Below are 16,480 nucleotides of genomic sequence, written 5' to 3' on the forward strand. Positions count from 1 at the left end.
TGGATCCTTTTTATTTTATTTCTTTTTTTAAATATATCTTATTGATTTCAGAAATGAAGCAGGGGGTGGGGGGGGGAGGGAGAGAGAGAGAGAGAGAGAGAGAGAAACATCAATGATGAGAAAGATACATTGATCGGCTGCCTCCTGCACGCCCCACACTAGGGATTGAGCCTGCAGCCCGGGCATGTGCCCTGACCAGGAATTGATCCGTGACCTCCTGGTTCATAGGTGGATGCTCAAGCACTGGGCCACGCCGGCCGGGCTCCTGGGCCCTTTTTAACACAGTGAGTGATCTGGCAGCTTCCCTGCTTTCTGACATAACAGGTCATTCCAGGCTCATTTTATGTATTTCTTTTAAAAATTCTTTTCTTATCTAAGTTTCAGGTGTACTCATCTTGTCCCAGATATGGACTCAGCCACTGGTTCCTTTAGTGGAAAATGGTGTTTAGAGACCATAATCTGGCCTCTAGGGATGCTCATGCTAGTGGGTTGGTCGTTGGTTCAAGGCCGTTTGGTGGGCAGAGCAGGGAGGGGTCATTGGGTATCCTTGAGGGTGTCTATGGGCCTCCCACACCCATCAGTTGTAAACGCATCAGCAATTCTTTCTCCTCTCAGAACTGGACAGCGGCCTTGCTCTGGAGGCAGCCACAGGCCTAGGACAGAGAGGGAATGGCTTTGGGAAGGAAATAGAAGGTTCTCTGGTGTAGTCCTCAGTCAGCTTGACTCCACAAACACCCCACTGTTAAATCGCTGAATTCCCTCGGTTTTAAGATGCCGGCAATTGTAAGACACACCATCCATCAATTTAATAACCGCCTTTTAGAGAAAAAGCAAAGAACATTACCTCCTTGGATGAACGGTTCGATTATAAGATTTATTCCAAATCTAAAATTTTTAAATGTAGAAAAGGAAAAAAATAAAAGTTTATTTTAAAATATAGGAAACAGCCCTGGCTGGGTGGCTCAGCTGATTGGAGCATCGTCTCATACACCGACAGGTTGTGGGTTCAATTCCCCGTCAGGGCAGATACCTAGGTTGCAGGTTTGGTTCTTGGTTGGGGAGCATATGGGAAGGTAGCTGATTGATGTTTCTCTCTCCTCCTTCCCCTTCCTCTGAAAAATCAAGAAGCATGTCCTCAGGTGAGGATCAATCCAATCCAATCCAATCCAACACAGGAGACAAGGCAGAGCTTCAAAGTTGCCCGGAAAGTGAGGGGAAGGCCCCTGTCCCCAGGCCAGAGCCACAGGACGAGGGCGGGGCCTGGGTGTCCAGGGAAGTCGGGCAGAGCTGCGGAGGATGAGGCAGGATGTCAGAGCAGGAGAACCGGACACTGGCCCGGACGGAGCAGCCTGAGCAAGATGACAAGCTCAGAGCAGCGGCGGGGAGCACCAAGGGCTGGGGCTCCTCCTGCCAGGAAGTTCCCCGCGATGCCCACACGGGGTGGGGGGTCGGGGGGAGATTACAGCTCCCCCGAGACACCTGCCCTGAGCTTGTCCCGCCCCCCCCCATCCGAGCGGCCAGGTTCACGCTGGGCTCCATGTCCCTCCCAGCACAACAAAGAAAGGACAGACTCTTTTAAACAACCCGAGTCCATACAGCCTTCAGAGAGGGAATGTTCGCCTCCCCCCCTCCGGCGCCTCCGCCACCGTGCTGCCTCTTTGCGCAGTCTCTCCTGGGCCTGCTCCTCATTTTCCAGCAGGAAGAGCGGGGCCCTGCCGCCCACAGCCCACCTCCCCCCTGTGGCTGCGCCTGCCTCCCCCCTGTGGCTGCGCCCGCCTCCCTCTGTGGCTGCGCCCGCCTCCCCCCTGTGGCTGCGCCCGCCTCCCCCCGTGGCTGCGCCCGCCTCCCCCCTGTGGCTGCGCCCGCCTCCCCCCTGTGGCTGCGCCCGCCTCCCCCCTGTGGCTGCGCCCGCCTCCCCCCGTGGCTGCGCCCGCCTCCCCCCTGTGGCTGCGCCCGCCTCCCCCCTGTGGCTGCGCCCGCCTCCCCCCTGTGGCTGCGCCCGCCTCCCCCCCTGTGGCTGCGCCCGCCTCCCCCCCTGTGGCTGCGCCCGCCTCCCCCCTGTGGCTGCGCCCGCCTCCCCCCGTGGCTGCGCCCGCCTCCCCCCGTGGCTGCGCCCGCCTCCCCCCGTGGCTGCGCCCGCCTCCCCCCGTGGCTGCGCCCGCCTCCCCCCGTGGCTGCGCCCGCCTCCCCCCGTGGCTGCGCCCGCCTCCCCCCTGTGGCTGCACCCGCCTCCCCCTGTGGCTGCGCCCACCTCCCCCTGTGGCTGCGCCCGCCTCCCCCTGTGGCTGCGCAGCCTCGTGGTGGGCACTGACCAACCCTCCCCTGCTCTGAGGCCTCGGTTCTCCTTTTCTAGTGTAAACAATGAGACTGCCACGCACGTCTAGTGCAGACAGCCGTTCCAACAGGTGGACTAGATTTGGGGTCACGGGGTTGGAGGGTCCTGGAAAATGGCACATCTGCCCCCTTTTAAAAAACTCGGAGGATGGCTCCACGCACCTTAAACAGCACAAGCTGCTATTTCTCTTCCTGTTTTCTTTTGTCTCATTTCGCAGTTGAGAGGTGGCCCCTCACTGTTGGTTAATTAGGCTCACATCCCTGAATTCACCCCAGCCAGGCAGGCTCCTGGCGGGCAGTGGGCGGTGAGAGGATGTCGACCCCGCGCTGGCCACCCCCCTCACTGCTCCCTCTGCTGCGTGCAGGTTAATCGATGGAGCCAACATCACGATGGAGGATGAGCACATGTGGCTGATCCCCTTCTCGCCGGGGCTGGACCACGTGGTCACGATCCGCTTCGACAGAGCAGAGAGCATCGCGGGCCTGCGCTTCTGGAACTACAATAAATCTCCCGAGGACACCTACCGAGGGGTAAGGGGGGCAGGTGGCCACGCTCAGCCCACGGCCAAGGAAACGGCGCCGTGATGAATGGCTGGCGTGGCTGCCAGAGAGGAGCATAAATCCTCCAGAACTTTCCAAAAGGCCATGGGGGTTTCAGCCAGGGAGAGCAGGCTGTGGTCTCCTCCTCCTGCAGACAGCAAACGCAGCCTAAAGAGCCTGGGCAGCCTCGGGACACGGGCGCCTTGTCTGTTCTGGGGGCTCTGGGGTCCTCGGGCCCAGCCCTCACGCTGGTGGTCAGTGGTGCCCTGTTCCCCGGGCGCTGTGGGCCAGGCCCTGGCCGAGGGCTGCTCGGGAACTCATCCTTCCGTTGGACGCTTGTCCCCAGCTCTGAGGCAGGCACATTCCCCTCGTCCTTCAGGAAAGTGAGGTGCGGAAAGGTCCGATTGCTCGTCCGGGGTCCTGAGCACAGCGCACGCCTGTGGGCTGCAGGGCCCCTGCCGCACGCGGGGAGAGCAGCCGTGCCCCCCGCGGGCTTCTGCCCTGTGTGAACCAGGGAACGCTATGGACGCCATGGTGATTACTCACCTCGGATCATACAGCCGTGCAGCTCGGGTGCCGAAGTCACGGGCCCGGAGTCTGAATCTCCACTCTGACCCTGGCCCCCTGTGACCTTCCGAAAGTGGCCGCTTTCCCGGCCCTCAGTGTCCCGGTCTGTGAAGTGTCGAGGAGGACGATGCCTCCTCAGGAGGGTGGTCATCACCCTTTGCCACGCGAAGGTTCACAACGCCAGGACTCGGCCTGAGGCCTGCGAGCCTGGGTCTGGGCTCCCACCACGTCCTGCTTGCCACAGAGTTCTCTGCAGGACCCGGGGCGCGGGGGGGGCGGGGGCGGGGACGCCCGGAGGACTGGGGTACCACAGTGGTGGCAGCCCAGCCCCTGGCGCTGTCTCTGGAGCAGCTGCAAACCCTCCCCGCCCGCCCTGTCTGTGTAGGCGCGCTCTCAGGTTCAGCACGTTTAAAAGTCAGATAAAAAACACATTCTTGTGCTTCACCCTGTGCCTGAGTCTCTGCATTCTCTTGAGTGAATCCGGCTTTGCCATTGACCTTCTGTGACCTGGAGTCACGTCCTGGGGACATTGGGCCCAGAGCCCTGCTTCCCAGTCTGGCCCCCACCATGCTCGGTGCCAGTGCCATGTTGCCACCGCGGGAGGCGGGAGATGGGCCCTGTCGGAGAGGGCGGATCCTGGGGCAAGTGGTGGAAACTGTCACCCAGCCCTAGCCAATTTGGTTCAGTGGCTAGAGCATCGGCCTGCAGACTGAAGGGTCCTGGGTTCAATTCTGGTCAAGGGCACATGCCTGGGTTGCAGGCTCGGTCCCCAGTAGGGGGTGTGCAGGCGGCAGCCAATCAATGATTCTCTCTCATCATTGATGTTTCTATCTCTCTCTTCCTCTCTAAAATCAATAAAAATATATTTAAAAAAGAAAAAAGAACTGTGCCTCCCAAAAAACAATTGGGTGGCCACCCCCCAGGGCATCTGGCTGTGGGCCATTGGCGGGGGCAGAGCCAGGCCTGGGCTCCTGGTGCCGGGCTTTGATCACTCCAGTCCTTGGGCAGATGCTTAGCCTCTCTGAACTCTAGTGCCCTTAGCTAAGAGAAGGTGATAAAAGCCCCCTCCACCCGGGAATGACAGTACCCGGGGCAGTCAAGGACGCTTCCTGGAGGAGATGGTGGCCCCCGGAAGAGGACAGAGTCGTCCTGGGCCTCTGCTTTGCTCTCTGGCCAGCTTCGCTTTCGGTGGCTTTCTCCACGGGGCACACCTGGCAGCCCTAGGCTTTTGCAAGCGCCAAGCCCAGCCGAAGAGAGGCCTCCTCTTTCGAGGCGCCAGCTAACCCAGGCCTGGTGCTGGTTGCTCCCGTTCCCTTAGGCTGAACCAGCCCAGGGCAGGGGTGGGAGCGCTATTTGCAGGCCGGGGCCACAGGTCCCGCCGGGGTGGGTGGGAGTCAGGTTTGAAGAAAGATGGAGATAGGGTGACAGCTTTAGGGCCCTCTTATCCAGCCAAAGCCATCACTCTGCCCTTTGCAGGTTTATGTGCCTGTGACTACCGACTGCATATGGGGCTCCCTTAATGCTGACGGACGAGGGGCTCCAGGAGCACAGGCGTCCCCTCTGCGCGGAGGGGCCTGCGGCATCTCCCGGAGCTCCCGGGAGGAGTTCCACCAGTTTGGTCAGCAGCTGGTCCCATGTAGCTAACCATGAAGGTGGGGCGAGGTGCCATGGAGCCTGGATTCCAAAATGTGTGGTTGGAGGGGTGCTGACTGATCACCCCCTCTGCTCACTCAGAGCTGAGCCACCTCACACCCTGCCATTGGGGCCTTGAGATTTACTGCTGGGTTCCTGGCTGGCAAAATCTGGCCGAGAACAGGGGGACCTGTTGGCCCAAATCCAACTGATTCAGCATGCTCTTAGTAAGCACCCATTGCGTGCCAGGCCCTGGGGCAGAGGGAGAGATGGTCCAGCTGGGGGCTCTGCCACCAAAGTGGACTCAAACCACCAAGGACACCGCCCTAGCAGGACAGCTAGGGGCCGCGGTGAGGTGTGCGCCAGGGCTACGGAAGGAGCAGTGCAGTGCGTGTTTGTGCCAGGCCTGTCCTTCCTGGACACTTTACATAAGTGACTCATTATTGAACCCATTTAACAGATGAGGACATCGAGGCAGGGCAAGGATGGCAGAGCACTGAGTCCATGCCCTTGACCACCATGTCGTACGACCTCCGGCCACGGTGACGTGTCCACCGGGGCAGGGCCTCACCTGCCTTGTCTCCTGCTCTCTGCCCGGCGCCCAGCACAGCCGGGCACAGCAGGGGTGCCACTGGAGAGTGGACTGGCCTGGGAGGAAGCTCTTTCTGAGTCACAAACAGCAGCTCCAGCTGCAGCCGCGTGGGGGACAGAGCACACGCTGCTGCCCTCGCTGGCCCTGCAGGCACGGCCTTGCTTTGTGTTCTAGGCCAAAATCGCCCACGTCTCCCTGGACGGCCTGTGCGTCTCCCCTCCAGAGGGCTTTCTCATCCGCAAGGGGCCCGGCAACTGCCACTTTGATTTTGCTCAAGAAATCCTCTTTGTGGACTACCTGCAGGCTCGGCTCCGGCCCCAGCCGGCCCAGAGGTGAGGAGCGCGCCGCATACCCTCCCTCCGCCGTGGGCTCTGCCTGCGCTCTGAAGTGTCCGCCTAAAGCGGTTTGAAATGGTGATCAAACGCATTGCTTTTCAACTTGGCTGTTTCTAAAGCTCAGCCAAGCCTCTCCGGGAGCCTGTGGGATGTACCCACCTTGTCTGGTGTCTGGGTTTCTCGCAGGCTGGAGTGCTGGCGATTTTAAATGCTTCGTTGGGCTTCCTGCTGGGAAAAGAGCATCCCAGCCGCCTGGCTCCAGAAATGCCCGCCGGCTGGTTCAGGGAAGGCCTCCCTGCTCTGGCCTCTCCGTTCCTGACTTAGAAAGATTCAGAGAAAAACAATGCCTAACATTTCATGGATTCACTGGGATTTCTTGGCCCCATTCTCAGCTGCATTGAGTTCATAACCATTTGTAAATGCCACGTTAAGGCCACTCACTTAAACCCCCTGATGTTCCAATGCCAGGGGCCAAGTTCTTGAAACAAAATGAGTTTCCCTGCACGGTAGCTGGGACCACCTCTTGGGCCAGTCACTGGGAACAGTCACTAATGATAACATTGCCCTTGAAACGAGGGAAACCAGGCCAGGCGAGTGCACTGGCTGAGACCAGGGAGAGAAGCCCCGTGGGGAGGACATGGAGGAGGAGAGGGCTTTCCCTCCAGAGCACCTGCTCTGTGCCACATGCTTCACGTTCATTCAGGTAGAGACGATTCCGCCCATTTTACAGATGTGGGAACTGAGGCCCAGCTAGTGAAGTCACTTGCTCAGGATCAAGAAGCCAAAGCCTTCAGGGTGCGGCCCACATTCTGGCCTCCTCTCCCTGCCCTCCTGCCCCCATTCTTCACTGCAGCTACCCTGCCCCCGGCTGCTTCCTGTGGCAAACAGCACCCACCCCCAGCCTCTTTCCACCTAGGGGCTTTGTTCTTGTTGCCCCTGTGCTGGGAAGGCATGGCTCTGACTCTTCCCACGGCTTCCTTCTCCATAGCTCAGTCATCGCCTTCCCACCCATGTCCAACTCTCCACCCCTGACCCCCTCTCCACCCGGGGCCCGTCGGGTGCCTCACTGAGCTCTCAGCACAAGGGGCAGTAGGTGGGGTGGTTAGGAGAACTCTGGAACTGGACAGCCTCGGGTCACACCCCAGTTCTGCCTCCTGCCAGCTGTGTGGCCTTGAGCAGGGAGGAGGTTTCACTGCTCTGAGCTCCGCTTTCCTCATTCACACTGGGGATGTGAGTACCGCCACTCGGGTAGTTTAAGGCATAGAAGAGTCCATGTCAGTCAAGCCTGTGCCCACGTTGGCTGTGGCCGAGCCTCCCCAGTAGAATGGGAGCTCCCTGCGGAATGCTACCGCCCCCGGAATGCTACCGCCGTCTGTCTTCAGAGTCTGCAACGGAATCGCTGACCAGCCATTCGAGCCCTTGTGTTCTGCTGTCTTGTGTTTCCTTAGGCTCAACACAAAAAGCCTGGAGCGGGCGAGCATGGACTATGAGGCTCCGCTGATGCCCTGCGGCTGTATCCTTCTCCCGCCCTCCGCACACCCTGGGCTTGGGGGCCAGGCCTGCAGCCGGGGGAAGGGCACTCCCTGTCACGGCCCATCCTCTGTAAAGCTCATGTGCCCTCCTCCCCGGGACAGCCCGCATCCTTGAATCCTTGAACGGACGGGAGGGAACAGGTTCTCTGTTCTTGGCACTTTGCAGTCAGGGAAACTGAGGCATGAGGCAGTGTGAGGCCTGGTCAGTTTGTTCAGCACCATATAATGAGTTTGTGACACAAATGTGTCCCCACCCTCCCAGCTCCCTGGAGAGCACTGTCCCCTCCTGCTCCTCATCTCCTGGGCCTGGAGAAAGGTTTTAATTCACACACCACACTCACACACACACACACACACTCACACACACTCACACACACACACACTCACACACTCACACACACACTCACACACTCCCACACACACGCACTCACACACACACTCACACACTCACACACACACTCACACACACTCACACACATACACACGCACTCACACACACACACTCACACACACATTCTCACACACACACACACTCCCACACACACGCACTCACACACACACACACACTCCCACACACACGCACTCACACACACACTCACACACACACACACACACTCCCACACACACGCACTCACACACACACTCACACACACACACTCTCACACACACACACACTCACACACACTCACACACACACACTCACACACACTCACACACACACACTCACACACACACACTCTCACACACACACACACTCACACACACACACACTCACACACACACACACTCACACACACACACTCACACACACACACAGTTCAAATGAAAGAATCTGATACACACACAGTTTGCCAGGATTCAGTTTTAGTGAGAGAAAATATCATTTTTCTGCTCTTGCTCATCTGTATAAACCAAAACATTATCTCCCTCTGTTATCTTTGTCATTGTTTTCCTTTGATCTCGCGAAATCAAGCCTGTTTTTCCTTAATCGCGCGCCCCAGTCATTTTTCAGTTTCAGCTCCTGACCAGTTGGGGTGACCCCTATTACATCGGCCTCACCGGCCTCGAGCTGTACGATGAGCGGGGCGAGAAGATCCCTCTGTCGGAAAACAGTATCCTTTCTGGGCAGGAGGGCTCCGCCCAGCTGCAGGGAGCGTGGAGTGCAGAGGGCGTGGAGGGCGCGGAGGGCGTGGAGGGCGCGGAGGGCGTGGAGGGCGCGGAGGGCGCGGAGGGCGCGGAGGGCGCGGAGGGCGGAAGGAGCAGAAGCCTTGACTGGAGGGAAATGTCGCTGTAGGAGCCGGGCCTGGGAATAAACGTGCCTGTGGGCTCGGCCTACAGTCAGGTGCTGCCCGTGGGGGTTGGGCAGAGCAGTGAGCAGCTCCAGCCATGCCTGACCAGGCCCCGCAGCAGGAGCTCCACAGCACAGGGTCGGTGGCGGGAATGGGGCGGGGCCCCCAGATGCAGGCCCCTCGGAGTTCTAAAGGCTCTGACAAGGCCTGTCGGGAGCGACCTGTCACACTGGGCTCAACTCAGTGTGTCCTGAATGTATTGACCCTGGGACCCTGTGATCATGGAATGCCACACAAGGATTTACCCAATGAGTTTTTCACTATTTTAAATTAGTATTTTTAAAAAATTAGTTTTCATATGAAAATCCCGATCTTTAGCTCTTCTTGAGTAATTGGCAGGGCCAGGCCACAGTCACGAACAGTGAAGGGGGCTGGACACGAATATCTGCTACCGTTCCCCCAGACCCGTCCTTCTAGTTGATCTCAGCCCTCAGTCCTTACTGTTACCTACCAGGCCCCCAAACCCAATGTTAGCATTTACTGAGGGCTCCTCTGTGCCAGGCACCGTGCCAGGGCTTGCCGCTTGGTACCTCATTGGCCCTCACAACAGTCTTGTGAAGTGAGTGTTGTTCCCATTTTACAGATGAGGAACTGAGACACCGAGAGGTGGGTAACTTGCCCAGGGTCGCACAGCCAGTGCGTGGTGGAGCTGGGAGTCTGATTCCAGAGACCATGCACTTGATACTGAGCTGCCATGTCTCTCTGATGGAACCCGCCTGACCCCCTTTTGACCTGTGATCCCAACACCCCCAGTTAGGGGCCTGCCAGGGCAGGTCAAACCCCAGAGCCTGCCTTGCACCTCTGGGGCCCCTGGGTTCCAGTGGCATCCTTTTCTCCTTCCCTGGTGTCACCGTCCTCCTCACCTGGGATAAGTGATTCTTGCTGGTTCTGATCATTAGGTTCCATGGTTTTACTGGGAGAGCTCAGATCCGTGTCTCTGAGATCCTCGCATCAGTTCTGGGACTTGGAGAAGGTTATACCCATTTTATAGATGAGGAGCCAGCCCAGAGACGTCCGTGACTTGCCCAAGACCTTGGGTCAGAAGGGCAGAGCCAGAGCTGGAATCAGGTTCTCCGGCCCCAAGTTGATGCTCGTCAGGGAGCGGCTGCCGCCAAGCCAGGCCCCCTCCAGTCCTTCCAGCCTTGCACGGTCCGCACAGGCACAGCCGTGGCCCGTCGCCCCGCAAGACAGACCCTTTGCAGAGTTTACCCTCCACTCTCCAGAGTGGCAGCCACGTAGCTTGTTCCTTCCTCTAGCACTTGGTGAAACTGGGCGTCCCACCCTCACTCCGCCCCGCTCCCCTCAGCCTCAGGCTCGCATCTCCCCAGAACCTGTCCAATTGGCTGTCACCTCTCAGGCTGCTCTGCCTGCCAGCCGGTCCCGAGCCCACAGTGTGATGGAGGCTGGCGGCCGCGCGCGTGCGGGTGGTGCAGGTCCGAGTGCATTTCTTCGCGTTATGGCAGCTTAGAGGCCTCCTCAGACATCGCTGCCTTCCCCGACAGCGTGAACTCCCTGGAGGGCGTGAGTGGGGACGTGCGGACCCCTGACAAGCTCATCGACCGAGTGAACGACACCAGTGACGGCCGGCACATGTGGCTGGCCCCCATCCTGCCTGGCCTGGTAGGTCCTGGAGGCTCTCAGCCCTGGGTGGACGGAGGCTTCCTGTCCCTGGGCTCAGGGACACGCCTTCCTTCCAGGCCACGTTCATCCCCAGCCTCCTGACCCTTTAGCTCCAATGCCTGACGGAGAGCCTGGGGTGGGCTTTGCCCACGGGGGCCTGGATGGTGGTGGGAGGGAGGGAGGAGAGCAGCCAGGAGATGGGACAGGTGGATTTCGCACCCGCCAGCCTCAGCCGCAGGGCCCGATGCCGGGGCAGTGATGTGTAGCAGCGTCTGCGTGTCCCTGCGACACCTGACACGTCCCCCTTTCCACTCCCTGGAGTTGGGCAGGAGGATAAGGGGGTACATTTTTTCTCAGTTCTGGGAGGGAGGTTTTCCAAAGGTCCTTCCCCCAAATTGCGCCCCCACCATCAAGGGTCCATCAGCTTCCCTTGAGTGGAGGCCAGTGCCCCAGCCCCACATTACAAAGGGGAATGCAGAGACCATCACCCTTAGACCTGGCCACAAGGTGCCCCAGGCAGCCCAGCCTGCTGCCAGTTTGAGCGTGACCAGTGCACGCGCCCTCGTCTTTCACCTCCACTCTGAGGACGGCTACGGGCTGAGCACAGGGCCAAACCAGCCTGCAGCCCGTGGCCTGCTGGGTGCGCGTTGCGTCATTCTCTCTTCCAAGGAGCCCCTGGTATTTGAGAGTCTGTTCGGAAGGGAGGAGGGGAGCTGATTCTGCCGCTGATCTGAGCCACCCCCTCCCCACTCCCCACAGAGACTCAAAGACGCTGGTACTGAAAACCACCCAGCGGTGCCTCAGGGCCTGTCCGCTGCGCTTTCCATTCGCAATCGGGAAGGACGAACGGTCGGGCCGTGCTGATGGCCGGGCAGCGCTCCTCACTTGGGTCGAGGCCTGTGCCTTGGCCTCATTGCCCCAGACTGTTTCTGGCCTGACCTGCGGGCAAGGGAAGGCTGCCCAGTTCTCTGCGGTATTTAACTGGGGGCCACGCCAGCCCAGGAAAGCAGGCCTCCACGAGCCAGCTCAGCGTTTTGTTGTAAACGCAGCCACACGTGACCTGACTCTCGATGGGCTTCGAGGAGATGAAAGGCCGTGGGAACCCGTGGGCCGTGGCCGAGCAGCCTAGGCGCCCCCACCCAGCCCAGAGCCTCTGCTGGCAAACAAGCCTGTTAATTGCTCTCCTCCCCGACAGGTGAACCGGGTCTATGTGATTTTCGATCTGCCTACCACCGTGTCGATGATCAAACTGTGGAATTACGCGAAGACACCCCATCGAGGAGTGAAGGAGTTTGGCGTGAGTGCTCACTGGCGGGGTTTTGAGAGAATTGTGCTGGCTGGTGATGAGGCCGCCGGCCGCTATCGTGGGATGCGGTTCCGTTGGCTCCTGTCTGTTGCAGCCTTAGACACCATGCCAGGTCCTCCGTGTAGGGAGGCTTCCCAGCCAACCAGGACCCAAACCCCCTCCCAGGGCCTGGAATCCTCACCCTGAACACGGAGGGGCTTTTCTCTCCTCTCCTCTTCCCCAGTCCGACTGACCGAGGGAGCTCTCGGTGCCGGGGGCCTGGGTTGGGGAAAGTGGGCCTGGGGCTGCCCAGCGCGGCCTCGTGCTAAGGCACTCAGCCCCTCAGCTCCTCGGCAGCAGGCGGCTGGCGGCTGTGCCTTCCCCAGGGTGCAGCAGGCAGGTCTGTGCAGACGCACACTTCGCCCAGTCACATGTGGGAGGGGCCCTGCCAGCCGTGCCGCCAGCCCCTCCTCTGTTCTGTTCAGCTCCTGGTGGACGACTTGCTCGTGTACAACGGGATCCTGGCCATGGTGGGCCACCTGGTGGGGGGCATCCTGCCCACGTGCGAGCCCACGGTGCCCTACCACACCATCCTCTTCACCCAGGACGTGGACACCCACCACCAGGAGAAACACACCGCCGTCAGGTGGGCGAGCCGCCCGCAGCCCCGCCAGCCCTGCCGAGAACAGGGCAGGACGGCTGGCCTGACCGTCTCCGTCTTCCCTCCGCAGCGGCCACGTGGAGGACCAGGATGTCCAGATGATGAACGAGAACCAGATCGTAACCAACGCCAAGAGGAAGCAGAGCATCGTCGACCCAGGTCCGCTCGGTCCTCTGCCTGAGCCCCCTCGGGAGTCTGGGCTGAATAGGGACGAGTCGCCGGCCTCACACCCTCTGGCGCCTGCCTGCCCTCAGACCCCCTTCCCCACCCGGGAGCCTGGCTGGGGGCTGGAGGGGCTGAGGAGGCAGGGCCGAGCCCCATGCGCCTTCCTCCTGCAGGCCCCTCGTGGCTGGCACTGCTTCCCGGACCCAGGCCTCACGTGCAGAGGGCAAGGCCGTGAAGGGCAGAAGCGCATTCTCGAAGGGGTCGCCCTGGGCCATGGCGAGCCCGTGGGGATACACGGGGCGAGGGCTTCTCAGAGGAGGTGGTGTTTGAGCCGCACCCTGAAAGATGCAGGGTTGGCCAGGAAGAGGGAACAGCAGGGCGGAGGCTGGAGGGGTGGCCAGCCTGTCCAGTGGGGTCAGTGTGCAGGAGTGCCGGCTCGAGGCTGCTGGGAGCTCAGGAGGGCCCACGTCGCCACGGGCCCTGGGTGGAAACGCAGGCGGTTCAGATTTCAGCCTGAGCCCGCGTGGGGCAGCCCTCGGGGGGAGCTGGGTACCCTGACCCCCTGTGCTCTCCCTCCACAGCCTTACGCCCCAAAACCTGCCTGAGCGAGGAGACAGCAAGACGGCGGCGGTGCTGACCGGAGGAGGGAGCGCTGGTCCTCAGCCCGCCCGGGCTCCGTCACGGGCCCTGCTCAGCACCCTGTCCCCCTCGGGCCTCCGTGCAGCCCAGACCCCAGCGCCAGAAGAGAGCTGCGGCGCGGAGGGAGCCGCTGAGGAGAAGGACTCGAGGGGGAGGGCCTGGAAAAGACGGGCGACAGGCGGGGGTCAGGGCCTTCCGCTCTCCCATAAACAGGCAGCATCCACTCAGCTCCGTCCTGGTTTCCTGAGCCAGGTCTGGCTGGGCCGGGACAGGGAGGTGGGCTGGGGAGGCCTCCATCCAGCCTGGAGCCGGGCTGAGCACAGCACAGGGCCCAGGCCTCAGAGACCAGCGCTCCAGAGGTGTGCCCGGGGGCTCCACCTGCAGCCCCTCCCCAGGCACATGCCTGCCTCCTTTGGGGGCTGGCAGAGCTGCCTAGGAGGGTGGACTCTTCCCTGGACCCTCATGTCCAGCCAGGACTGCTGCCACCCTCACTCATCCCTCCAGGGCCCGCGGGAGAGGACAGATCCCTCAGAGGAGCTGGTCCTGCAGGCTCCCCCCTCGGCGAGCTGGAAGGGGCTGGCCAAAGGCACGTGTCGCTTAGGAAAGGAAGGGAGTGGGCCCACCGTGCAGAGCCCTCGTCCTGCCCAGATAGGACCGGCAGGCGGGCAGCTGCAGACCCTGGGGGCAGCGGGGACCCATCCAGAAGCCTCTGGCCGGGAGGCAGGGAGCGGAGGACCAGGGCCGGCCCCACCCGCAGCCCCAGAGGCTCACCGTCCCTGTGAGCTCCCAAGAGGCCTCACCGCTCCCTGCCCGGCTAGAGCGCCCTGCCCGGCTGGAGTCTGCAGGCTTCTCCCGCTGGTTCTTTGGTCCATGGCCCGCCCGGAGCCAGGAGTGGGGTTCTCGCTGCCCAGGCCCCCGCGTTCCTCCCTCTTCCAGCGGCTTCCAGCGAGTTGGAGCCGTGCCTTGCACCCCGCCGAGCGGAGCCCGGAGCACATCTATTTCCATCTATGTAACGAGCTCGGATGAGGGACCTAATTGCTTTCCCAGTGGTGGGTAATTTCTCGTTCCCAATATTAATCCATTGTTTTCCCGGCGCCCGGCCCGGCCGCGTTACTGTACTGAGTGCGTTCCTATGCAACCGCGAGCCTGCAGACACTTCCCGAGCCTCGCGGCCTCCTCGGGCAGCTGTGCAAATGTGCTTTTCATTCGGAGCGCGGGGTCCATGTGAAGATAAGGACTTGTTTCTCCCCAAGAGAATCCATCATTCTGTAGCTTCCAAGCCCCATCTCTCTGCTGTCCTCCCAGACGTGGCGCGCCTCTGGGACCGGGCTCCCAGGAGAGCTGACGCCGCTGGGCTGATCAGGCCAGCTCTCAGTGCCCGGATGTGCCAGGCCTTTCCAGGGAGCCGCGTCCGAGGCACGGGCACAGGTCAGATTCCCGGGAACATTGCCCAGACCCGGCACACTCGCCCTGGGCCTCAGCTGATGTTTATAGTAATTGTGTGCACCATGCAATTTCGGAGGAAAGAACCGCTGTGACAGGCATTAGCTCTAAAATAAATTTCTATTTTTTTTTCTCTTGCAAAATCAATAAGAGATGTTATTAAGAACACGTTGGCACACTGGGCTTGGGGTCGGAGGTGGCCCATGCTGCCTCCAGGAGCTGAGCCGGAGTCCACGGAGGCTGGCCCGTGGCGCGGGCGTGTCCCTCTCTGAGCGTCGTTCCCCGCCTGCGAGCGGGGGCCCTGGGCCTGGCGCTGGGTGAGAAAAGCATGTGTGGGGCTAGGAGCCCGTGCGTGGGGAGCGGTGTTCCGTGCCTGGCTCTAACCGTCCACCTCATGGAGCAGCTCCCTGGCGGGCACTGCAGGGCCCTCCTTTTATATGAGGATCCTGAAGCGCAGAGGCACAGCCTTGAGGCGATAGTCCCGGCCCAAATCCCGAGACAGCCAGGGGAGAGCGAGGCGGCGGTGAAGCCGGCCTCTGGCGCAGAGTCGACCTCGGCGCGGTGCTGGAAGCCCACACCAGAGCTGCTTCGCGGCCTCCCACTTGGCTTCGCGGCCCCCTCCCCTGCCTGTGGCAGCTCTTGGCATTGGGTAGCGCAGCGCTTGAGTGGGAAGAAGGCTCCGGTGAGGGGTGGGCGTCTGCACTGTGGCGTGGGCGCCAGCAATTACCTGGCGAGGGTAAGAGGCCCTCAGGAAGCCTCGCTCCCTGTGCCAGGGTGAGGGGAATCCCTCTGTCCGTCCCGCCCCATGGACAGACAATGGCAGGGGCTCTGCAGCCGCTCCTGCCCGCTGTCCCTCTGAGCTCCTAGGGCGACAGCGGGGCCTGCTCTGCCCAGACCTGGCGTGGGAGAGCCCCCTTCCTCCCTCCGGGGCTGTGTAGGCGGGAGACGCTCCCTGTGGGGAGGGAGGCGAGTGAGGCGCCCACTTCTCAGCCACAGTAAGTCTCGCAGCCAGTGCCTTGGCCCGGGCGTCAGGGAGCAGAGCTGGCTGGGAGGCCTGGTCCGTAGGGCAGCGCACACCAAGGGCCCAGCAATGCCAGGCCTTCAAGGTTTTTGAGAGAAGCCAGAAACACAGGTGTTTCATTTCTTTTTAGTGTGAGGTCTGACTTTTAAATGTCGGCTCAACTTAACCCAGCAAACCAACACCGAGTGCCCCAAAAAACTGGGGGCAAGTCCTGTGCAGCGCCTGCCACCCAGCTCCCACCTGCCCTCGTCCCTGGCCCCGGAGGCCGCAGCCCCGCCTGTGGCTCACCCTCCTCGGCTCTCCAGGGGGTGAGAGGAGGAAGGTCATTCCTGGACCCTCGCCCTGCCCCCAGCCCCAGAGAGGTGGGGTCAGGGGGTGACCTGCACATGCTCGAGGTGGCATGCCCACCCTCACCCTGGTGGGAGGCCGAGCTCCCCCTCCGCACCTGCATCCCGCCCCAGCCATGAGCACCGTGTAAATTAGCCCAGAGCTGCAGCCGCCGGGCCTGGGTGCCAGCGAGCCCAGCGGGGATTCCTGGGCATGAACCAGCCACCGCGGACTAGAGGTCAAGGAAGAGCAGGCATGGGTTCCCAGAGGGCCCTCTCCCAGGCGCTGTCCCCTGGGGGCCTGCTTTCTCTGTCCAGCAGTGTGAAGGGCCTGCTTCTGTCTGTCTGGTCCAGACGGTGTCTGCACTGGCTCCCCGAGCTCAGAGGAGCCAGAGCCCGCCAAGCCGTTTCTGCAGCCCGACAGGTGGCAGCTGCCCAC

At 61.3% G+C, this 16,480-nt stretch overlaps 1 protein-coding gene across 4 annotated transcripts in view; it reads left to right on the forward strand.

Annotated features, from left to right (window-relative positions):
• Positions 1–14,841, forward strand: part of LOC118652894 (katanin interacting protein) — a 203,712-nt gene extending 188,871 nt beyond the window's left edge. For all 4 annotated transcript variants that reach the window (XM_036303138.1, XM_036303136.1, XM_036303139.1 and 1 more), the window contains 9 exons: positions 2,700–2,865; positions 5,840–5,997; positions 7,449–7,513; positions 8,534–8,644; positions 10,362–10,501; positions 11,697–11,798; positions 12,272–12,432; positions 12,518–12,606; positions 13,194–14,841. In XM_036303138.1, coding sequence (XP_036159031.1) covers positions 2,700–2,865; positions 5,840–5,997; positions 7,449–7,513; positions 8,534–8,644; positions 10,362–10,501; positions 11,697–11,798; positions 12,272–12,432; positions 12,518–12,606; positions 13,194–13,249 — 1,048 coding nt within the window. In that variant the 3' untranslated portion in view covers positions 13,250–14,841. The remainder of the gene's footprint in view (positions 1–2,699; positions 2,866–5,839; positions 5,998–7,448; positions 7,514–8,533; positions 8,645–10,361; positions 10,502–11,696; positions 11,799–12,271; positions 12,433–12,517; positions 12,607–13,193) is intronic.
• Positions 14,842–16,480: the final 1,639 nt, after the last annotated feature.

The sequence above is a fragment of the Myotis myotis genome, unplaced genomic scaffold (assembly GCF_014108235.1).
Source record: "Myotis myotis isolate mMyoMyo1 unplaced genomic scaffold, mMyoMyo1.p scaffold_m19_p_35, whole genome shotgun sequence".
Classification (NCBI taxonomy): domain Eukaryota; kingdom Metazoa; phylum Chordata; class Mammalia; order Chiroptera; family Vespertilionidae; genus Myotis; species Myotis myotis.